The following is an 18,623-nucleotide window of genomic DNA, read 5'->3' on the forward strand; positions in this document are numbered from 1 at the left end:
CATGGCAAGTACCCTACTTAACTATATCTCTGATCCATGTTTATCACTTTTTGCTTTTTTGACTATTACAGTCTGGAGACCTTAGAAATTGGAAAACACCTGGATTAGCTTTATAAAATGAAAACAAATCCTAATGATAAAGTCAGCTCTTAATGATAAAAGCTTAATCATACACCGTAATCTCTGGATTTTGAATTACTAAACTTTATTGGGACATCTAACACCTTCTCAAACTCGTCATCGAATGAAACAAAAACAGAATCTAAATTTAATAATTAAAAATCCTTCTGATTTATGTTTTTACAGCAACTATAAAAGAACAGATTTTTTTTTTAATTGAATAACCTGCCAGAATAGTACAGCGGGTAGGGTGCTTGCCTTTTGTTTGTTTGTTTTTTTGTTTCAGCCAATGAAGATTCAATCTCTACCACCCCTTTTAGATCTCTCATGCTGAGGAGTAGTAAATCCTGATTACAGATCTAGGAGTAAGCCTTGAGTGCCACTGGGTATCGTCCCCAAACAAAACAACAAAAAATTGATTAAAATGGAAAATATGTGCATAAAGAGGCAAAGTCTAAAAAAAACTCTAAGGATTTAAAATATTCATGATTTTAAATGATTGCCCCTCAAACTTGAAGGAGCTTGATAAGTGCAAGGTTAAAATGTTAAATGTCTCTTGGCCTTCCCATAGGGTTTCTGGTTCAGTGTGTGTGGTCACTGGGAAGCTGCCTTTAAAAAAATGTTTTATTAAAGCACTGTGCTTTACAAAATTATTCACAATTGAGATTTAGTCAAAAATGTTCCAACAAGAATTCCAACACCAGCGTCCACTTCCTTCCACTAGTGTTCCCAGATTCCCTCCTTTCAGATACTTTTTAAGTTGTCCTTTGGATCTCATTTTCTACCCCAACTCAAACATTACTTCCCATATCCACTCTCTTCTTACTTCCCTTCCCCCATCAACTTCTGATTTTCTTACTTCTCCGTTCTCTTCCCTATACTCTGGGGTCATGGGTGACCTAGGCATTCCCCCTGTACTCATTATAGGTGATCTGAATAAGAGATGGGTCATTCTATACTACCCCACCCATCTATACATACTATACCCCTATAGTCTGCAATGATGAAACTGAAGACACAAGGTCACTGGGCCAAATAGCAAAGTTGAGTAACAGACTCAGGTGACAAATATCATGCTTTCTAGATTAAGCATTGTGTGTGGAAATTAGAATTTCTTCTACTTCTGTCTTTCATACTATGCACTGCCAGGTGCAGAAATGTCATTATCATTTTCATTATCATCATAGTCATCCTAAATGCAAATACTGTCTCTTGCATTTTGATGTTCATTAGTTAACTCTAAAAGCTCATCAGTGAGTACATTGACACTATCCTCACTCCCACAGTCCTAACAGAACACAAGAACAGGTTTCAAGATGTGTGTCTCTAAAAATGTCTTGGTGATTAAAGTGATAGCCATAAAAACTAATGGAACGCTGTACAATTACAAAACTAATGGAATGCTGTACAATTACAATCATTTGTATTCAGAGTTCAACAATTTTTTAATAAACATAAAATATCATACTCTCTCCACCCAAGCCCTAAAAAAAAAGTACAAACAAGCAAAAATTCCCAAATCAACTCCTACATTGCCTGCCAGAATCAGGTTGCTTATTTCCACCAATTATGAAGCTTTTATGCAAGACAGCTGGTCTTGGAACTCAGTGGACAAGCCATGCCTAAGTGATTGGCTGTTGTCAAGACTCTGGTGATGGCCCATTAGTTTAAGTTACGCTGTGTAAATTATGTGCTTTTCTTAGTGCTAACTGGGTCCTGACTTTCTTGTTGATCACGTTCCGCATTTAAAATTTTTCACACGTTACACAGATACATTTGTTTGCCAGGTACGAATAAAGAGCCCATTATAACTGTGCTGTCATCTGCAAATGCTGACATAATAAAGCCTTTCTAGGGTATTTTAAAAGATGAGTCTTTCAAACCTGAATTGTGTGTTAATTAATACTAGTTTGCAGGCTCTCATCTATATATTCTACAGCACTTGCCTATGGCTGCAATAAATATGTCAAATGTGCCATTTATTTTTCATGATACTTCATTGTAATATTTGCTGTCAGACTGGAATTGCCCTCTGGTGAATCTACCCTATTAGTATTATATTAAAAACAGATTTCTTCACTTAGCAAAAAATATATAGGCCTCTCTTGCTTAAAAACATTCAGAAATTAGGATGAATTATTAATTTGTAACATCTGTGATTGGGTTATGTTACATGGGGAAAATCCCAAGAGATGTGGGGCCAGTCCTCTTGAAAATGACTTCATACCAAAGACTCTGGAGACACACAACCAGGTACTGTGTCACGGTGTCCGGTTCTTGATAAACTGCTTCTATGAATTGTAAATTGAAACATTACTGGTGTCACTTACATTTAAGAATAAAATTATCAGGGCTCCCTTCTCAACAGGTATTAGTTTACATGATATATTGTGATTGACAAAAGTATGAATCTGTCAACAATCAATCTTTCAGGTTATTTTCTGTCTCCCATTAAGAACAGCTTTATAAAAGTTTAAAGACTTCATGTGACCCCCCCCCCTTTACTATTGCTTACCTCCTATAAAAGCCATTTTGGTTTTAATGAAATTGAGTCTCCCAGAAGCTAGGGAGAGGTTATTTGCTTTGAATTTTAATCTCTGAAATCTGAAGAGGTTTCATATCGTGCATATCATTAGAATACAAGGTACGTGTCATACAAGCATTATTTATGAAAAGATTTGACTAATCTTGGGCTAGAACCAATCATCTGGGTGATGTCTAATATGAGTCTTTGAACACATGCCAACATGTCCATTTTCCTGATATGTTCAAATAGGGAAAGTTATTTTTAAGTGCAACTTTTAAAGTACCTTTTCATGCTCTAGAATTTTCAAGTGTGTGCGCTATATAACCTGATTCAGAAATCTGTAACCAAAAGCCCCGATATACTATTCTCTACTCCATTCCCTAATTATGCATGAGTGACTTTTTTATATTATGAACTTTCTGTAAGAAATTGTCATGTTAACTACAGAAAATTTAATGCCTTTTGAGTAAGCCAGTTTAGTTTCAGGGGGAAAAAAATACAAAATATATTCATCAGATGTCACTCTAAAAATGCAAATTTATAGCCAGAGCAACTGCACCATGGTTGTTTGCCTTGATGGGGCAGACCAGGGTTCTTTCCCCAGCATCCCATACAGTGCCGCGAGACTGCTAGAAGTAATTTCTAAGTACAGAGCCAGAAGTAAGCACTGAGTACCACCAGGTGTGACCCAGTAACAAAAAAAATAAACAAAGCAAATTCAACACTTTTTCTACCTTTCAAGCAGAGTATAAACAGGCCTAAGTTTTCCACAATAGGAAAGATTACTGGTCTCTTAGGATCATTAACCTATCATCTTTCAATCTGAATTAATTCATAATACTAACACTCAATGGATTATGTAAACTTTTTAATAGAAAGTTGTATTTGAAAAAAATTCAACTAGACCCCCAGCTAACATCATGTATGAAGGTAAAATCCAAATGGATTAAAGACCTCGATATCAGACCCGAAACCATAAGGTATATAGAACAATGCATAGGAAAAACACTCCAGGACATTGAGACTACAGGCATATTCAAGAAGGAAACTGCACTCTCCAAGCAAGTGAAAGCAGAGATTAACAGATGGGAATATATTAAGCTGAGAAGCTTCTGCACCTCAAAAGAAATAGTGCCCAGGATACAAAAGCCACCCACTGAGTGGGAGAAACTATTCATCCAATACCCATCAGATAAGGGGCTAATATCCAAAATATACAAGGCACTGACAGAACTTTACAAGAAAAAACATCTAATCCCATCAAAAATGGGGAGAAAAAATGGACAGACACTTTGACAAAGAAGAAATACAAATGGCCAAAAGACACATGAAAAAATGCTCCATATCACTAATCATCAGGGAGATGAAATAAAATCAACTATGAGGTACCACCTCACACCACAGAGATTGGCACACATCACAAAGAATGAGAACAAACAGTGTTGGCGGGGATGTGGAGAGAAAGGAACTCTTATCCACTGCTGGTGGGAATGCCGTCTAGTTCAACCTTTATGGAAAGCAATATGGAGATTCCTCCAAAAACTGGTAATTGAGCTCCCATATGATCCAGCTATACCACTCCTAGGAATATACCCTAGGAACACAAAAATACAATACAAAAATCCCTTCCTTACATCTATATTCATCACAGCACTATTTACCATAGCAAGACTCTGGAAACAACCAAGATGCCCTTCAACAGACGAATGGCTAAAGAAACTGTGGTACATATACACAATGGAATATTATGCAGCTGTCAGGAGAGATGAAGTCATGAAATTTTCCTATATGTGGATGTACATGGAATCTATTATGCTGAGTGAAATAAGTCAGAGAGAGAGAAAGATGCAGAATGGTCTCACTCATCTATGGGTTTTAAGAAAAATGAAAGACATTCTTACAATAATAACTTTCAGACACAATAGAGAGAAGGGCTGTAAGTTACAGCTCACCTCATGAAGCTCACCACAAAGAGTGTTGATTTTAGTTAGAGAAATAACTACATTTTGAACTATCCTAATAATGAGAATGTATGAGGGAAATAGAAAGCCTGTCTAGAGTACAGGCAGGGGTTGGGTGGGAGGAGGAAGATTTGGGACACTGGGGATGGGAATGTTGCACTAGTGATATGTGGTGTTCTTTACTTGACTGAAACCCAAATATAATCATGTATGTAATCAAGGTGTTTAAATAAAAGATATATAAAAAAACAGAAAATTTCTTACCACTTCCAAGCAGTCAATGATCTTAGCTAGTTTATCCTCAGGTAAATTCTTCAGCAAAGAAACACTTCAAAATTAAAAAGAAATCTTTAATTAACATCTTGAAATAAGCTATGAATACAAGTCTATCTGCAGATTCAAAAAAATTTTACATGAATCTAAAAATAAAATGCACTTTAGATAGCTCAAAATAAAGTTGTAATGGTATCTCACAATAATAATCAGAGCTAAAATACATGAATTACATAATCATAGACATTTATCATAGACTAATTATTTAATAGTAAAATAACAGAGAAGACCACAGATTTTTCTGTTTTGGGAAAATTTTAATTTTTGTTGCTTGTTTTTAAGGTGAATCACTTATGGAATGTGTTTCCACATCTTGAAAATCTCCTTTTTAAAGGACAGGACAAATTTGCCAGTATGTAGCATTGAGTATGGCACTTATGCTCCTAAATGTTATGCTCCACTAGGTTAAGAAAGCTATGTTTGGGGCCGGGAAGGTGGCGCTAGAGGTAAGGTGTCTGCCTTGCAAGTGCTAGCATAGGATGGACATCAATCAGTTTGATCCCCCGGCGTCCCATATGGTCCCCCCAAGCCAGGGGCGATTTCTGAGCACATAGCCAGGAGTAACCCCTGAGCGTCAAATGGGTGTGACCCAAAAACCAAAAAAAAAAAAAAAAAAAAAAAAAGAGAGCTATGTTTACTTCTAAGAGGTTTTATATATTTTCAATACTGAATTAACATCTCATCTATATCAAATCGTTTTTATATAACTTTACATTGTTAATTTTACTGCATTCTTCTTATTAATACATTTAAAGAAATATAATGTAAAATTATCTAATAGAAAGCCTTAAAAAATTAACATTAACAAAAGGCTGATGACAATTTGATACAAATTTTGTATAGTTATATTTAGTAGAAGGATAGTTCTGTTCCTTTGGTTAAATTATGTGAAAAAATGAGAAAAATTTATAATAAAATAATTATTCTGATAAAAATATTATTTATAATTAATTATCCCACTTTATGCTCTTTTTTGTTTATTTGTTTTTGTTGTTGTTGTTTTTGGGTCACACCCAGCTGCTCTCAGGAGTTACTCCTGGCTCTAAGCTCAGAAATCGCTCCTGGCAGGGTGGGGGGTGAGGGGGGAGCAGGCGGGGCGGCATATGGGATGCCAGGAAATAAACCACAGTCCTTCTGCATGCAAGGCAAAAGCCCTACTTCCATGCTATTTCTCTGGCCCCCATTTTCTGTTCTTTTACTCTTTCTTACCTTCTGAGGAAATTTCTGTACTGTTCATCTCTAGCTTGAGCTGTTCTTCTCATTATATTCTGGAATACCTCTCGATCCAGTGCCCAAGTTTTAACATTGGTAATAGCTTGTTAGAAATCAAGAAAATGATAAAAATAAAAGTTTAATCTCACACTTAAACATTTCAAGTAGTATGCTGTACATTTTTATAACATGTATGCTTTGGAAATTGTATTTTAACAAGTAAATGATAGTAAAAAAGAATCAGTAGTATAAATAGTAGAAAATTTTATAAAATAACTTTTGGCTTTGAAACGAGCCATGATTTGGAAGTAGCAAAAAAATTCCTTTCTAATTATGTTTTGTTTAGTCTGATATTAAAATTAGTTTGTAATTCCCAATTACATGCTACATCATCAAGATGTGTTTAAGATTTGTGCTGTGATATAAGAGAAATCTAGCCAGATTGCTATAGAGTTAAGACTTACAAGCCCGTAATTAAAAGCTAAAGATCTCTGTATTGTTTATATTTTACATTTTATTAAGATATTATGATTTACAATGCTATTAATAATAGTTTTATAACATGTATCAGTCCAACCACCTGGGAGCCAAAATGCTTTATCAATGTCTAAAGGTCCCTCCCTTTCAATTTCTCCTAACCCACCTCTGTTATTGGACCAACCGATTCCAGTTATGTTATCTTTGGCCATTTGTGGCTCCCTTGCTGTATGTGTTTATATACCTCATATAAGAAAGCTCATTCTTTGTGTGTGTGTCTCTCTCCCTCTAACTTCACCTATAATGATACCCTCTGGGTTCATCCATGTCACAGAACATTTCATGATTTTATTCTTTCCTTCAGCGGCACAGTATTCCATCACTTAAATCCACTCTGATTTCTTGGTCTTTTCAGCCATAATTGGGACTTTGGGTTGTTTAGTTTCTGTATCTTGGCTACTGTATGAAGGACTGCATTGAACATACATATGTCATTTCAAGTTAATGTTTTTGTGTTGGAAGGAAAGTAGACATCAAGAAATAGTATTGCTGGGTCTTATGGAAGTTCTAGTCTTTCTTTTCTGAGAAATCTCTATATTTCTTTCCAAGAGGTTTAACCAGATGATATCCCCACCAATAGCAAATGAGGATTCTTTTCTCACCACATCCTTGAAAACAGGTTATTTCTAGACCTTTTGATATATACTATTCTGTGTTTTTATATCTTATGTTTAGACAGTGTTGCTAATGAAAACCAATATATTTTAAGGATCTCTATGGTTACTTAGGTATAAAATATATATAAATCATATTTGAAAAGCTGCTTTTTATAGGAAAGACACAGAAATCAAGAATAAAATGTAAAAAGTGCAAAGTATAGAGTAGCAGTTCTAAAACACATTTTTATTTATTTTTATTTTTAAAACACTTTTTTAAAAATATTTTTAAGGAGTAATAGAGACTACAAGATAAACTCCAAAACCCTGGCCTATTAAACTTTAAAGTAATATAAAATCATCTTGAAAAAAAAATAAAGGGATAAGTAAAACAAAAATTTAAATTATTGACTGAAAATCATTTTATTAGACAGGTAGCTCATAGAAGAGTCTCAATCACTTACACAAGTTCTTCAATAGAATATCTTTATACGCCCAACATTTTATTAATGAGAATTTATGGGCAAAAAATACTGAGTCAAGAGGCAACTATGACTTAACTAGATTGTCTTTAATATCGTGCAACAATTCAAACACACTATACTTCATATCCTATTACCTTTTACAGAGGCAGTCCTTGTACAGTTGTATAAAATAGCCAGTTCCCCAAATGTGGTCCATAGAGGGATGGCTGATAGCAATTTTTCCCCTTGGAAGACATCTAGGCGGCCCTCTATTAAGTAGAAGTTAAGAGAATCTTAGTCAAAATCTACCTAGATTCTATAATTACATCTTTAAAAAATCAGAACATATAGAGCATACCAATAAAATAAACCCCAAAATAGAATAAAGTGGTAAAAAAATGCAGTCTACATATATTTCTACACCTATCAGTTGTTTCATCTTGATTTACCCAGATTGAGATTCCACATTGATAAAATTGTGATAATAGAAATATATGTACCATCTAGCTGTTGTGAGAGCTAAATATGTTAAAATTGGTACAGGACTCATAACAAGAGCTAGGCATAGTAAATGCTGTTAGTTTAGCTGTTCTTAAAATTATCACTGTTATTACAAAGCTCTTTCCCTGAAGAACACTGAATGACCCATGTCCTTTTAATTCATTCTCCCCCATGAAAAATGGAGAACATGAAGCCATTTCCCTTGTAGGCTCTGACTTGTCAAAATGAAGAAATGCAGGAGCCTTGAGAATTCAGTCTGCCTTGACTAACACTGTTAAGTTGCTGGTAGGAAATATTAAAATGCTGCTGGGAAATGGTGAGGGGATGGGTGTTTAATATTGTATAGCTAAAACACAATCATTAAAAACTTTATAACTGAATTTCATGATGACTCAAGTATAATTATTTTAAATTCTCAACAACAAAAGCCAAATTTTAAAAATAGGTCAAAAGCTTTAACATTCACCAAGGGAAACACAAAGATATCAAATATCAAACAATGTGCTGTATACAGTATCCGTTAGTTCAAATAAAAACAATACTTTTATTTCTGTACACTTACTAAAATAGCAAAGTTCTAGACTACTGAAACCTCAAATATTGAGAATATGAAGCCATAGGAATGCTGGTGAAAATGTTAAAAGATACAGTCAATTTAGAAGATAATTTGTCATTTCCTTACAAAAGTAAATGTACCTTATTTACAACCTAGTTATTGAGTTTATTAGCATTTCTCATAGGTCACATAGATACTTACAGCGAGTTTATTCATAAATGTCAAAACATTGAAACTGGGGCTGGACTGGTAGATAGCTCAGAGCTTAGATGTAGGTCGGGCATGCAGAAGCCCTCGAATCCTACACCATGCATTGTGGACACCTCAAGTATCACTAAACATATATATAAACCCAGTGGCCCTCAGCATTGTTAAAAAGTGCCTCTTACTCCCCACTAAATTAAATTAAAGTTAAAACCTAAAACATTAAAAAATTAATGTTGTTTGGTATATGGGTAAATACATAATCTGGTACATCCATGCAATGGAATATTATTTAGTGCTAAAGAAAACTAATAAGCCATGTAAAGATATAAAAAAATCATCAATGCAGGGCCGGTGAGGTGGCACTAGAGGTAAGGTGTCTGCTTTGCAAACACTAGCCAAGGAAGGACCGTGGTTCGATCCCCCGGTGTCCCATATGGTCCCCCCAAGCCAGGGGCAATTTCTGAGCGCTTAGCCAGGAGTAACCCCTGAGCATCAAACAGATGTGGCCAAAAACACCAAAAAAAAAAAAGAAAGAAAGAAAAGAAATCATCAATGCATATCACTAAGAGAAAGTAATCAATATAAAAGGGGTACCTATATAAATTTCTGAAAATAGAAAATATGGATAAAACAAAGACTCATGGCTGCCTGCTGCCAGGTGAAATACCTCATGGTCTCATTCATGCAAATCAGGTGCTCCACTACTGAACCATATACCCCTACTCTGAAGCATAGAATTTTAGGGCAAAAGAAAACACTACTGGATATGTGGTATATTTAAATAATTAATAAATGCTGTATGCATTTTTCCAAATCTATTATTTCACAGAAGCTGGGAATGGAAAGGGAATACAATAGGTAAGACGCTGACCTATGTTTGTTTCCTGGTAACCTATATAGTTTCCTGATCCCAAAGCATAGGATCAGAAGTTCTGGGCACAGCCAGGTTTGACCAAAAGCCATAAAAGGAAAACAAACAACAGGGGCCGGGCGGTGGCGCTGGAGGTAAGGTTCCTGCCTTGCCTGCGCTAGCCTAGGACGAACCGCGGTTCGATCCCCCAGTGTCCCATATGGTCCCCCAAGAAGCCAGGAGCAACTTCTGAGCGCATAGCCAGGAGTAACCCCTGAGCGTCACAGGGTGTGGCCCAAAAACCAAAAAAAAAAAAACAAAAAAAAAAAAAAACACAACAACAAAAAGACCCTTATAGTATGCACAACACTAAGTATAGCTTTTGGATAATTATGTTGTGTTAATGTAGGTTGATACTTGGTTAAAAAATAAAACTGTCCTATTCTTATGAGTAATGTAGATAAATAAGGTGGCTTTGGCTGTGTGGGGGTAGGAGCTATTTGGGAAATAGCTCTATTTTGTTTACAGTATTAGGTTTACAATAAACCTAAAACTGCTCCAAATGAAGAAGTCCTATAAGAAGTTTGACATTAATCTTTATCTAGGCCAAAGGTTGGTGGTAAGGACAGACAGAAATTCAGGTAGCCTTTTCACAATTCTTTGGCCCAGGAAAAAATTTCTTTTCCTACAAATGAACACAAATAAAATCTTATCTAACCAAAATTATAGATAAAAATGCCCTACATTTTTAGAAGAAGGATAAAAAAGATGGTTTTATTTATGTTCTCCTTATCTTTTTTTAATCTTCCCTTTTCTAATTCACCACCGAGCTGCTGGGTCAGTTCTATCCATCCATTCACTCAACAAATCTAAGTGCCTATTCATCCCAGGAACTGGGACAGGTGCCAGAGAGATAGTATGAGAGTGAATGAAACAGAAAAGACAATATATTCTGACAGAATACTAGTTATACTTTAATAAATAAGCTCTGTATTGACTCCAAATAGTATGAATTAAATGTGCAAGTTGATCATTTCTCATGACAACTTGATTTTATCTAATCAAAACCACTTAGTGATTCTGTTGAGCAGATATCATGGAACTTGAAACATATCAAATATTTTTTCTAATTGGTTTTGTATCATAGAACTTGAGCAACTGAAGAATTATATGAAATATCAAAAGTTTAAGTTAATTAGGCTTTTATTATTTGCTAGTATTACTAGTAAATATTTTAAGAGGGTAGGATTTTAATTAACAGATTAATCTTCTTAATCTTTTAAGTCAAGCAATATATTCCTTAAATAATGCCATGATTAATTCAGGCAAGGAATGTTCAATTTTCATTTCCCTGTGTGCTCGAGCCTTGATTTCAATGGTTATATTGATGCTGACTTCATTTCAAACAGTTCTCTCTCTGAGCCTTTCATCAGAGTTACTGGCAAGGAACAAAATAGGCTGGCATCCGTCTCATCCTTTTCTAGCACTACATAAATATTTATTGACTTAATGTCCTATCTACTCTTACTAGAATATTCTATTGTTTCTAAGGTAGAAGTGAAGCACAGAAATAATAGAAAACTACTTTAGAAGGTTTACTAACTTAGCACTATAATTCACCTCTTGGGCAGAATAATCACTTAGAAATAAGAAAAACATACTCAGTTATCAATAATTATGAAACCAAAAAGTTTAAAAATCAAAGTATTAAAAAGAAATCTCATGCTATAAATGGAGTGTTATTATTATTTTTAAAAGGAAATTTCTGCCCCAAAGAGAAAACAAGAATTATAAAGATACTGCTCAGACTGCCAGACTATAATACAAAATAGTGATTAAAACACTTCTCAGGTAACAGTCTGCCTGAACAAATGATTTTCACTATTTTTCCTAAGACTCACAAATTGAGACAATATAAAATCTGACAGGGATTCAATAACATACAGAAGTCTTCTTCAGAAAATATCTTGCTTTAATATGTACAATGCGGAGGTAGTACTATAAAATGTCTACAGTTGAAAAATAAATTTATTTGGCTAATTTACCATTATAAACTTTTCCAACATATAAACATTTTCAAGTGATCAGATGTTGTTTGAATCCTTTTGTTTGTTTGTTTATTTGTTTGTTTGGGGAACATGTTGGGCTATATTTTGTGATACTCACAGCTACTCCTGACTCTAGTTCCGGGATCACTTCCTACAGTGCTCATGAGACCATGCAGTAGAGGGGTTCAAACCAGATTTGAAAGCATGTGCTTCACTCTTTGAGCTATCTCTCTGGCCCATGATCCCAAAATACTCAATTTGAGTTGTCTTGATTAATCATGCCTAGATTATATTTTGACATATATATTTAATAACTTAAATAGTACAATAATTTATTAAAATAATATTTTATTAGAAATATGTGTATAACCAAACTTAATTGTTAGATCCTCCAAATAATTATTTTCTTTTTCCTGGGGTCATTTGCCTAAAAATATATCAACATAAGCAGCAGTTTACTGAATGAAAATAACTTTTATTTAGTTGCTGGGTAATAACACCATTACCTTTTGAGTCAGATTGCTTAAGTTTGTTTTTGTCTGACACTTAGATGCTATGTTGTCTTGGGTAAGTTACTTAAACTCTTAATCACAGAGTTCACAACAGTAACATGGGATTTAACAACTCTGGTTCAACAGAGTTGATTATATGAGATCTATTAAGAGATCAAAATGACACATGACATGTAGAAAGTACATAGTAAATAATAAGAAATATACTCATCATTATTCAGTCAGTGATCTCATAGATCACTCTGTTCCAGTTTCAGCAAATAAGACCAAGCATTGTATGTTTTTGTAAATGTTCACAAAAAGTCATAATAGTCAAAATATTGTTACAGATGATTGGGAAAGATCTGTGAAACTTACCTGCCAGTACAAAGATATGATTTCCTGGTTCTCCTTGCTTAATAATGTAATTTCCTTGCTGATAATTTCTTCCATACATACATTCTACCATGTCTTTGATTTGCTGAGGATCTAGTCTCTTCAGAAACTGATTTTTATTAAGGGCATCTGTAATAAGCTTCTTCTCACTGGTATAGAAAAGAGATGTTCATTTTAATCATAAAAATTCACATTTTGCTCTTTAGATTCACATTTATACTTTACTTTCTAGTCTCACTCTCTGACCCTCATAATTAGCACATTTGCATATAATTACAAACGGGGCTTATGGTGGTAAAATATTTCTGAACATTTTTCTGACAATAATTATTAGCTTAATTCAATTTAATTATGGCAACATAACAAATATAGAACTCTCAAGAACCCTAGATTTACTACTGATATACAAATGATTTCTATATGAAAGCAGGTATATTTGATAATTTTCAAAGGTACCTGTATAAAAGGCTAAAACAATGAACTAGCTTCACAGCTTCAAGACTCCTCTGGGAAGAAACCAAGTCAAGCGAAGCAGCTGAAACACATTTACCCAGATCTATAGATCCTGAAATTTCTGGAGTTCAGCTGTGTAATAACTTTAAATTCTGCTATACTGACAATCCAACAGGAGTGCAGCAAATTTAATGGGAAAGTAGCACAGACATCAACTAAGCTCAATAAATATAAAAATGGCACAGAAGGCTCAATTTGCAACAAAAAGCCTTGTAAATCTTCACATAATGACCTAATGATCCTATTGTCAGATATAACCATTTTCACAATTTTTTTTTTTTTGCTGAAGTAGTTTTGATAATTCTACTAGTTATTTTATTGCAATTAGCAGTTGTTCTTGCTAAGGCCTGGGGGAGGAGGGTAGGACCTGAAGGAAAGGTCACACTGGTGGTAGGATTGGTGATAGAATATTGAACGTCCAAAAAAACTGTATTATTAACAATTTTGTAAACTGTGTTGCTAAATAAAGTTGCATTTTTTTCTTTTTCTTTAATTTCCTTATTTTTTAATAAGACTTCATCTTCTGAGGTCGGATGGTGGCACAAGCAGTAAGGCATTGTCTGCCTTGCGCATACTAGCCTACGATGGACCAAGGTTCCATCCCCCGGCACCTCTTATGGTCCCCCAAGCCAGAAGCAATTTCTGAGAGCATAGCCAGGAGTAACCCCTGAGTGACACAGAGTGTGGCCCAAAAAACAAAGAAAAAGAAGAAAGAAAGAAGGAAGGAAGGAAGGAAGGAAGGAAGGAAGGAAGGAAGGAAGGAAGGAAGGAAGGAAGGAAGGAAGGAAGGAAGGAAGGAAGGAAGGAAGGAAGGAAGGAAGGAAGGAAGGAAGGAAGAGAGAGAGAAGAAGAAAGAAGAAAGAAAGAAAGAAAGAAAGAAAGAAAGAAAGAAAGAAAGAAACAAAGAAAGAAAGAAAGAAAGAAAGAAAGAAAGAAAGAAAGAAAGAAAGAAAGAAAGAAAGAAAGAAAGAAAGAAAGAAGAAAGAAAGAAAGAAGAAAGAAAGAAGGAAGGAAGGAAGGAAGGAAGGAAGGAAGGAAGGAAGGAAGGAAGGAAGGAAGGAAGGAAGGAAGGAAGGAAGGAAGGAAGGAAGGAAGGAAGGAAGGAAGGAAAGAAAGAAGAAAGAAAGAAAGAAAGAAAGAAAGAAAGAGAAAGAAAGAAAGGAAAGAAAGAATAAGAATGAAAGAAGAAAAAAGAAAAAGAAAGAAAGAAAGAAGGGAAAGAAAGAAAGAAAATGAAAGAAAGAGAGAGAGAAAGAAAGAAAGAAAGAAAGAAAGAAAGAAAGAAAGAAAGAAAGAAAGAAAGAAAGAAAGAAAGAAAGAAAGAAAGAAAGAAAGAAAGAAAGAAAGAAAGAAAGAAAGAAAAGAAAGAAAAGAAAGGAAGAAAGGAAGGAAGAAAGAAAGAAGAAAGAAAGAAAAAGATATTACTAAAGATATTAATATATTAGTTGCCTTAAATCAGAGATGCCCAAGCTTCAGGAATAAAAATAAAGAAAGAAAAAAAGCTAAAAATTAAAATAGAAGAGAAGAAATAAGAAAGAAGAGAAAGCTCAATAGCAAGTATACTTGTGGAAGTTATTGTGTCTCCAATAAAGCCATTAATACAACAACACAAAAAGAGAGCATTCTTGTTATTTATCAAGAGAAGAAAGTACAATCAAATACCACAACATTCTCATAAGTATGATTAAAATGAAAAATATTGGTAATGTACAATATTGGTGATAATGTGAGTTCTTTATTTTTCATTCATTTCTGGTATAAGAATACACTTTCTTTGTTTCGCTTTGCTTTTTATTCTTTGGTGTGTGGGGATCCACACACCAGTAAAGTATACATTTTGAATATACATTTTGAACCATATTAAAAAACTGGAGGCATGAGGAATCAGCCCTGCTTTCTGATTACCAGTTAGGAGAGACTGTGTGTGTCGCCTGTGTGTGTTTCTCTTCTGTCCTGTGTCCTGAACCTCTCCTGAGGAGGCCAAGAAGGGCCCAGCAAAATCACTCTCCTAGAGTTGCCCAGGCTGAAAAGCCAAGGAAGACTGAGTCCATGAGTGAAAACCGGCTATCGGTGGTAAATTGCAGAAAGGCAGACCCTCTGTCTGTGAAGTCAGGCCTCAGGAATCTGCCCCTGCTGTGTGATTACCAATTGGGATAGACTGTGTGTGTCACTTGTGCGTGTTTCTCTACTGTTCTGTGTCCTAAATCTCTTGAGTAGGCCAAGAAAATCGCTCTCCTAGAGGCTCCTAGAGGCTCCAGAAATGCATGGCCCTATGCTTCGCTTTGCAGCCACTCACTCTTTCTAACGAATGAACCCCATTATAAGATGCAGAAAAAAAATCACAACACAAGCGTGACAATGGGGAAACCTTGCAGGGAAACACCGTGCATAAAGAATAATGATGATAGCTCTGAACATTAAGGCAAACAATCATACAATAGATAAAGTACTTAAAGAATGTGAACACATAAAATAGAAGTCTTTGATAAACTCAAAGAAATAACATAAGAATCATTGAAGTCCAAAAGGCCCAGGAAGGAGATCCCCAGAAAAAATCAACAGTCAAAGACATCATCACAGAGAAACTCCCAGAGCTAAAGACTGCAATCAAATCCCGAGTGCCTGAAGAGTAAGAGCAAAAAGAGACCCGAAGAAAAACACCCCAAGACACATCCTAGTCACAATGATGACTCCTACAGTTAGAGATAAAATACTGAAAGTAGCAAAGCCACAAAAGGAAGTTACATTCAAAGGAGCATCCATAAGATTTACTCAGACATGTCACAAGAAACTCTCAAGGCCAGAAGACAGTGGTGGGATGTTGTGACAAGACTGAATGAAATGGAGGCTTCACCTAGAATACTGCATCCAGACTGACTCACGTTCAGATTTGAAAGAAGGTACATAGTTTCACGGATAAGCAACAGCTCAGAAATTTTACAGATGCAAAACTACCCTTAAAGAAATAACTGAAAAGTCTACTTTAAGACAAGATAGATCAACAGACACAAAAAAATTATACACAAAGATGACACTAAATATCACGACAATCATTTCCCTCAATGTCAATGGACACAATGCACCAGTTAAGAGACACAAAGTGGCTAAATGGATCAAAAAGATGAATCCAACCTTCTGCCTACAATAAACTACCTGAATAGTCAGAACAGAAATACTCAAAATCAAAGGCTGGAAGAAAACCATCCAAGCAAACAATACCCTTAAAAAAGCTGGGTGGCCATAGTAATATTAGACGACACAAACTTTAGCCTCAGAAAAGTTGTAAGGGACAAAGATGGACACTTCATACTAATCAATGGATATGTGAAACAGGAAGAAATGTCACTACTAAACATATATAAACCCAATGAGAGACCAGCAATATATCTAATACAATTATTGACAAATTTGAAAGAGGACATCAATAATAACACAATAATTGTGGGAGACCTCAACACAGCCCTGTCAATATTTGATAGGTCAACCAGACTGAAACCCAACAAAAATATACTAGACCTGAAAAGAGAAATAGAAGTAAGAGGCCTAGACACTCCATCCCCAGAAACCTGGATACACATTCTTCTCTAATGTACATGGGTCATTCTCCAGGATAGAACACATGCTGGCACATAAAACATACCTCCAAAAAATCAAGAGGATAGAAATTTTGCAGGCTACCTTTGCTGACAACAAGGCTCTGTGGCAGGATTAACATCATTAAAATGACAATATTCCCCAAAGCATTGTACAAATTGAATGAGATTCATCTAAAGATACTCATGATATTCTTCAAAAAAGTGAATTAAACACTTCTGAGATTCATCTGGAACAATAAACACCCTCAAATAGCTAAAGCAATCCTTGGGGAAAGAAATACAAAAGGCATTACTTTTCCCAACTTTAAACTATATTACAAAGCAATAGTTATCACAACAGCATGGTATTGAAATAAAGACAAACACTCAGATCAGTGGAATAGGCTTGAGTACTTGGAAAATGTTCACCAGACATACAACCACCTAGTTTTTGATAAAGGAGCAAGAAATCCTAAATGGAGCAAGGAAAGCTTCTTCAACAAGTGATGTTGTCTCAACTTGTTAGCCACTTGCAAAAAAGCAAACTCAAATCCCCAGCTAACCCTATGTACGAATATAAAATCCAAATGGATTAAAGACCTTGATAGCAGATCTGAAACCATAAGGTATATAGAACAACACATAGGTAAAACACTCCATGACATTGAGACTAAAGGCATCTTAAAGGAGGAAACAGCACTCTCCAAACAAGTTGAAGCAGAGAAAAACAGGTGGGAATATATTAAGATGAGAACTTCTGCACCTCAAAGGAAATATTGCCTAGGATACCAGAGTCACCCACTGAGTGGGAGAAACTATTAACCAATACCCATCAGATAAGGGGCTAATATCCAAAATATACAAGGCACTGACAGAACTTTACAAGAAATAAACATCAAATCCCATCAAAAAATGGGGAGAAGTAATGAACAGATTGTCAAAGAAGAAATACAAATGGTCAAAAGGCACATGAAAAAATGCTCCACAACACAAATGATCAAGGAGATGCAAATCAAAACAACTATGAGGTACCATCTCATGCCACAGAGATTGGCACACATCACAAAGAATGAGAACAAGCAGTGCTGACGGGGATGTGGAGAGAAAGGAACTCTTATCCACTGCTGGTGGGAATGCGTTCTAGTTGAACCTTTTGGAAAACTATATGGAGATTCCTCCAAAACCTGGAAATTGAGCTCCCATAGGATCCAGCTATACCACTCCTAGGGATATACCCTAGGAACATAAAAATACAATACAAAAATTTCTTCCTTTCACCTATATTCATTTCAGTGTTATTTACAATAGCCAGACTCTGGAAACAACTGAGATGCCCTTCAACAAATGAATAGCTAAAGAAACTGTGGTACATATACACAATGGAATGTTATGCAGCCATTAGGACAGATGGAGTCATGACATAGATGCAAATGAAATCTATTCTGCTGAGTGAAAAAAGTCAGAGGGAGAGAGATAGACCCAGAATAGTCTCACTCATCTACGGGTTTTAAGAAAAATAAAGACATTTTTGCAATAATCCTTAGAGACAAAGATAAGAAGCCTGGAAGGTCCAGCTCATGACATGAAGCTCACCACAAAGAGTGGTGAGTGCAGTTAGAGAAATAAGTACACTGAGAACTATCATAACAATGTGAATGAATGAGAAAAGTGGAAAGGCTGTCTAGAGTAGGGAGGGTAGGGAGGAGGGAGATTTAGGACATTGGTGGTGAGAATGT

General features: G+C 35.3%; 1 protein-coding gene across 1 annotated transcript in view; it reads right to left on the bottom strand.

Annotated features, from left to right (window-relative positions):
* The window catches only part of PRKG2 (protein kinase cGMP-dependent 2), a 99,636-nt gene that overhangs the window by 75,930 nt on the left and 5,083 nt on the right, over positions 1 to 18,623 (bottom strand). Inside the window, 4 exon segments of the mRNA XM_049789878.1 lie at positions 4,873 to 4,936; positions 6,151 to 6,256; positions 7,906 to 8,019; positions 12,782 to 12,948. Coding sequence (XP_049645835.1) covers positions 4,873 to 4,936; positions 6,151 to 6,256; positions 7,906 to 8,019; positions 12,782 to 12,948 — 451 coding nt within the window.

The sequence above is a fragment of the Suncus etruscus genome, chromosome 16 (genome assembly GCF_024139225.1).
Source record: "Suncus etruscus isolate mSunEtr1 chromosome 16, mSunEtr1.pri.cur, whole genome shotgun sequence".
Lineage (NCBI taxonomy): Eukaryota > Metazoa > Chordata > Mammalia > Eulipotyphla > Soricidae > Suncus > Suncus etruscus.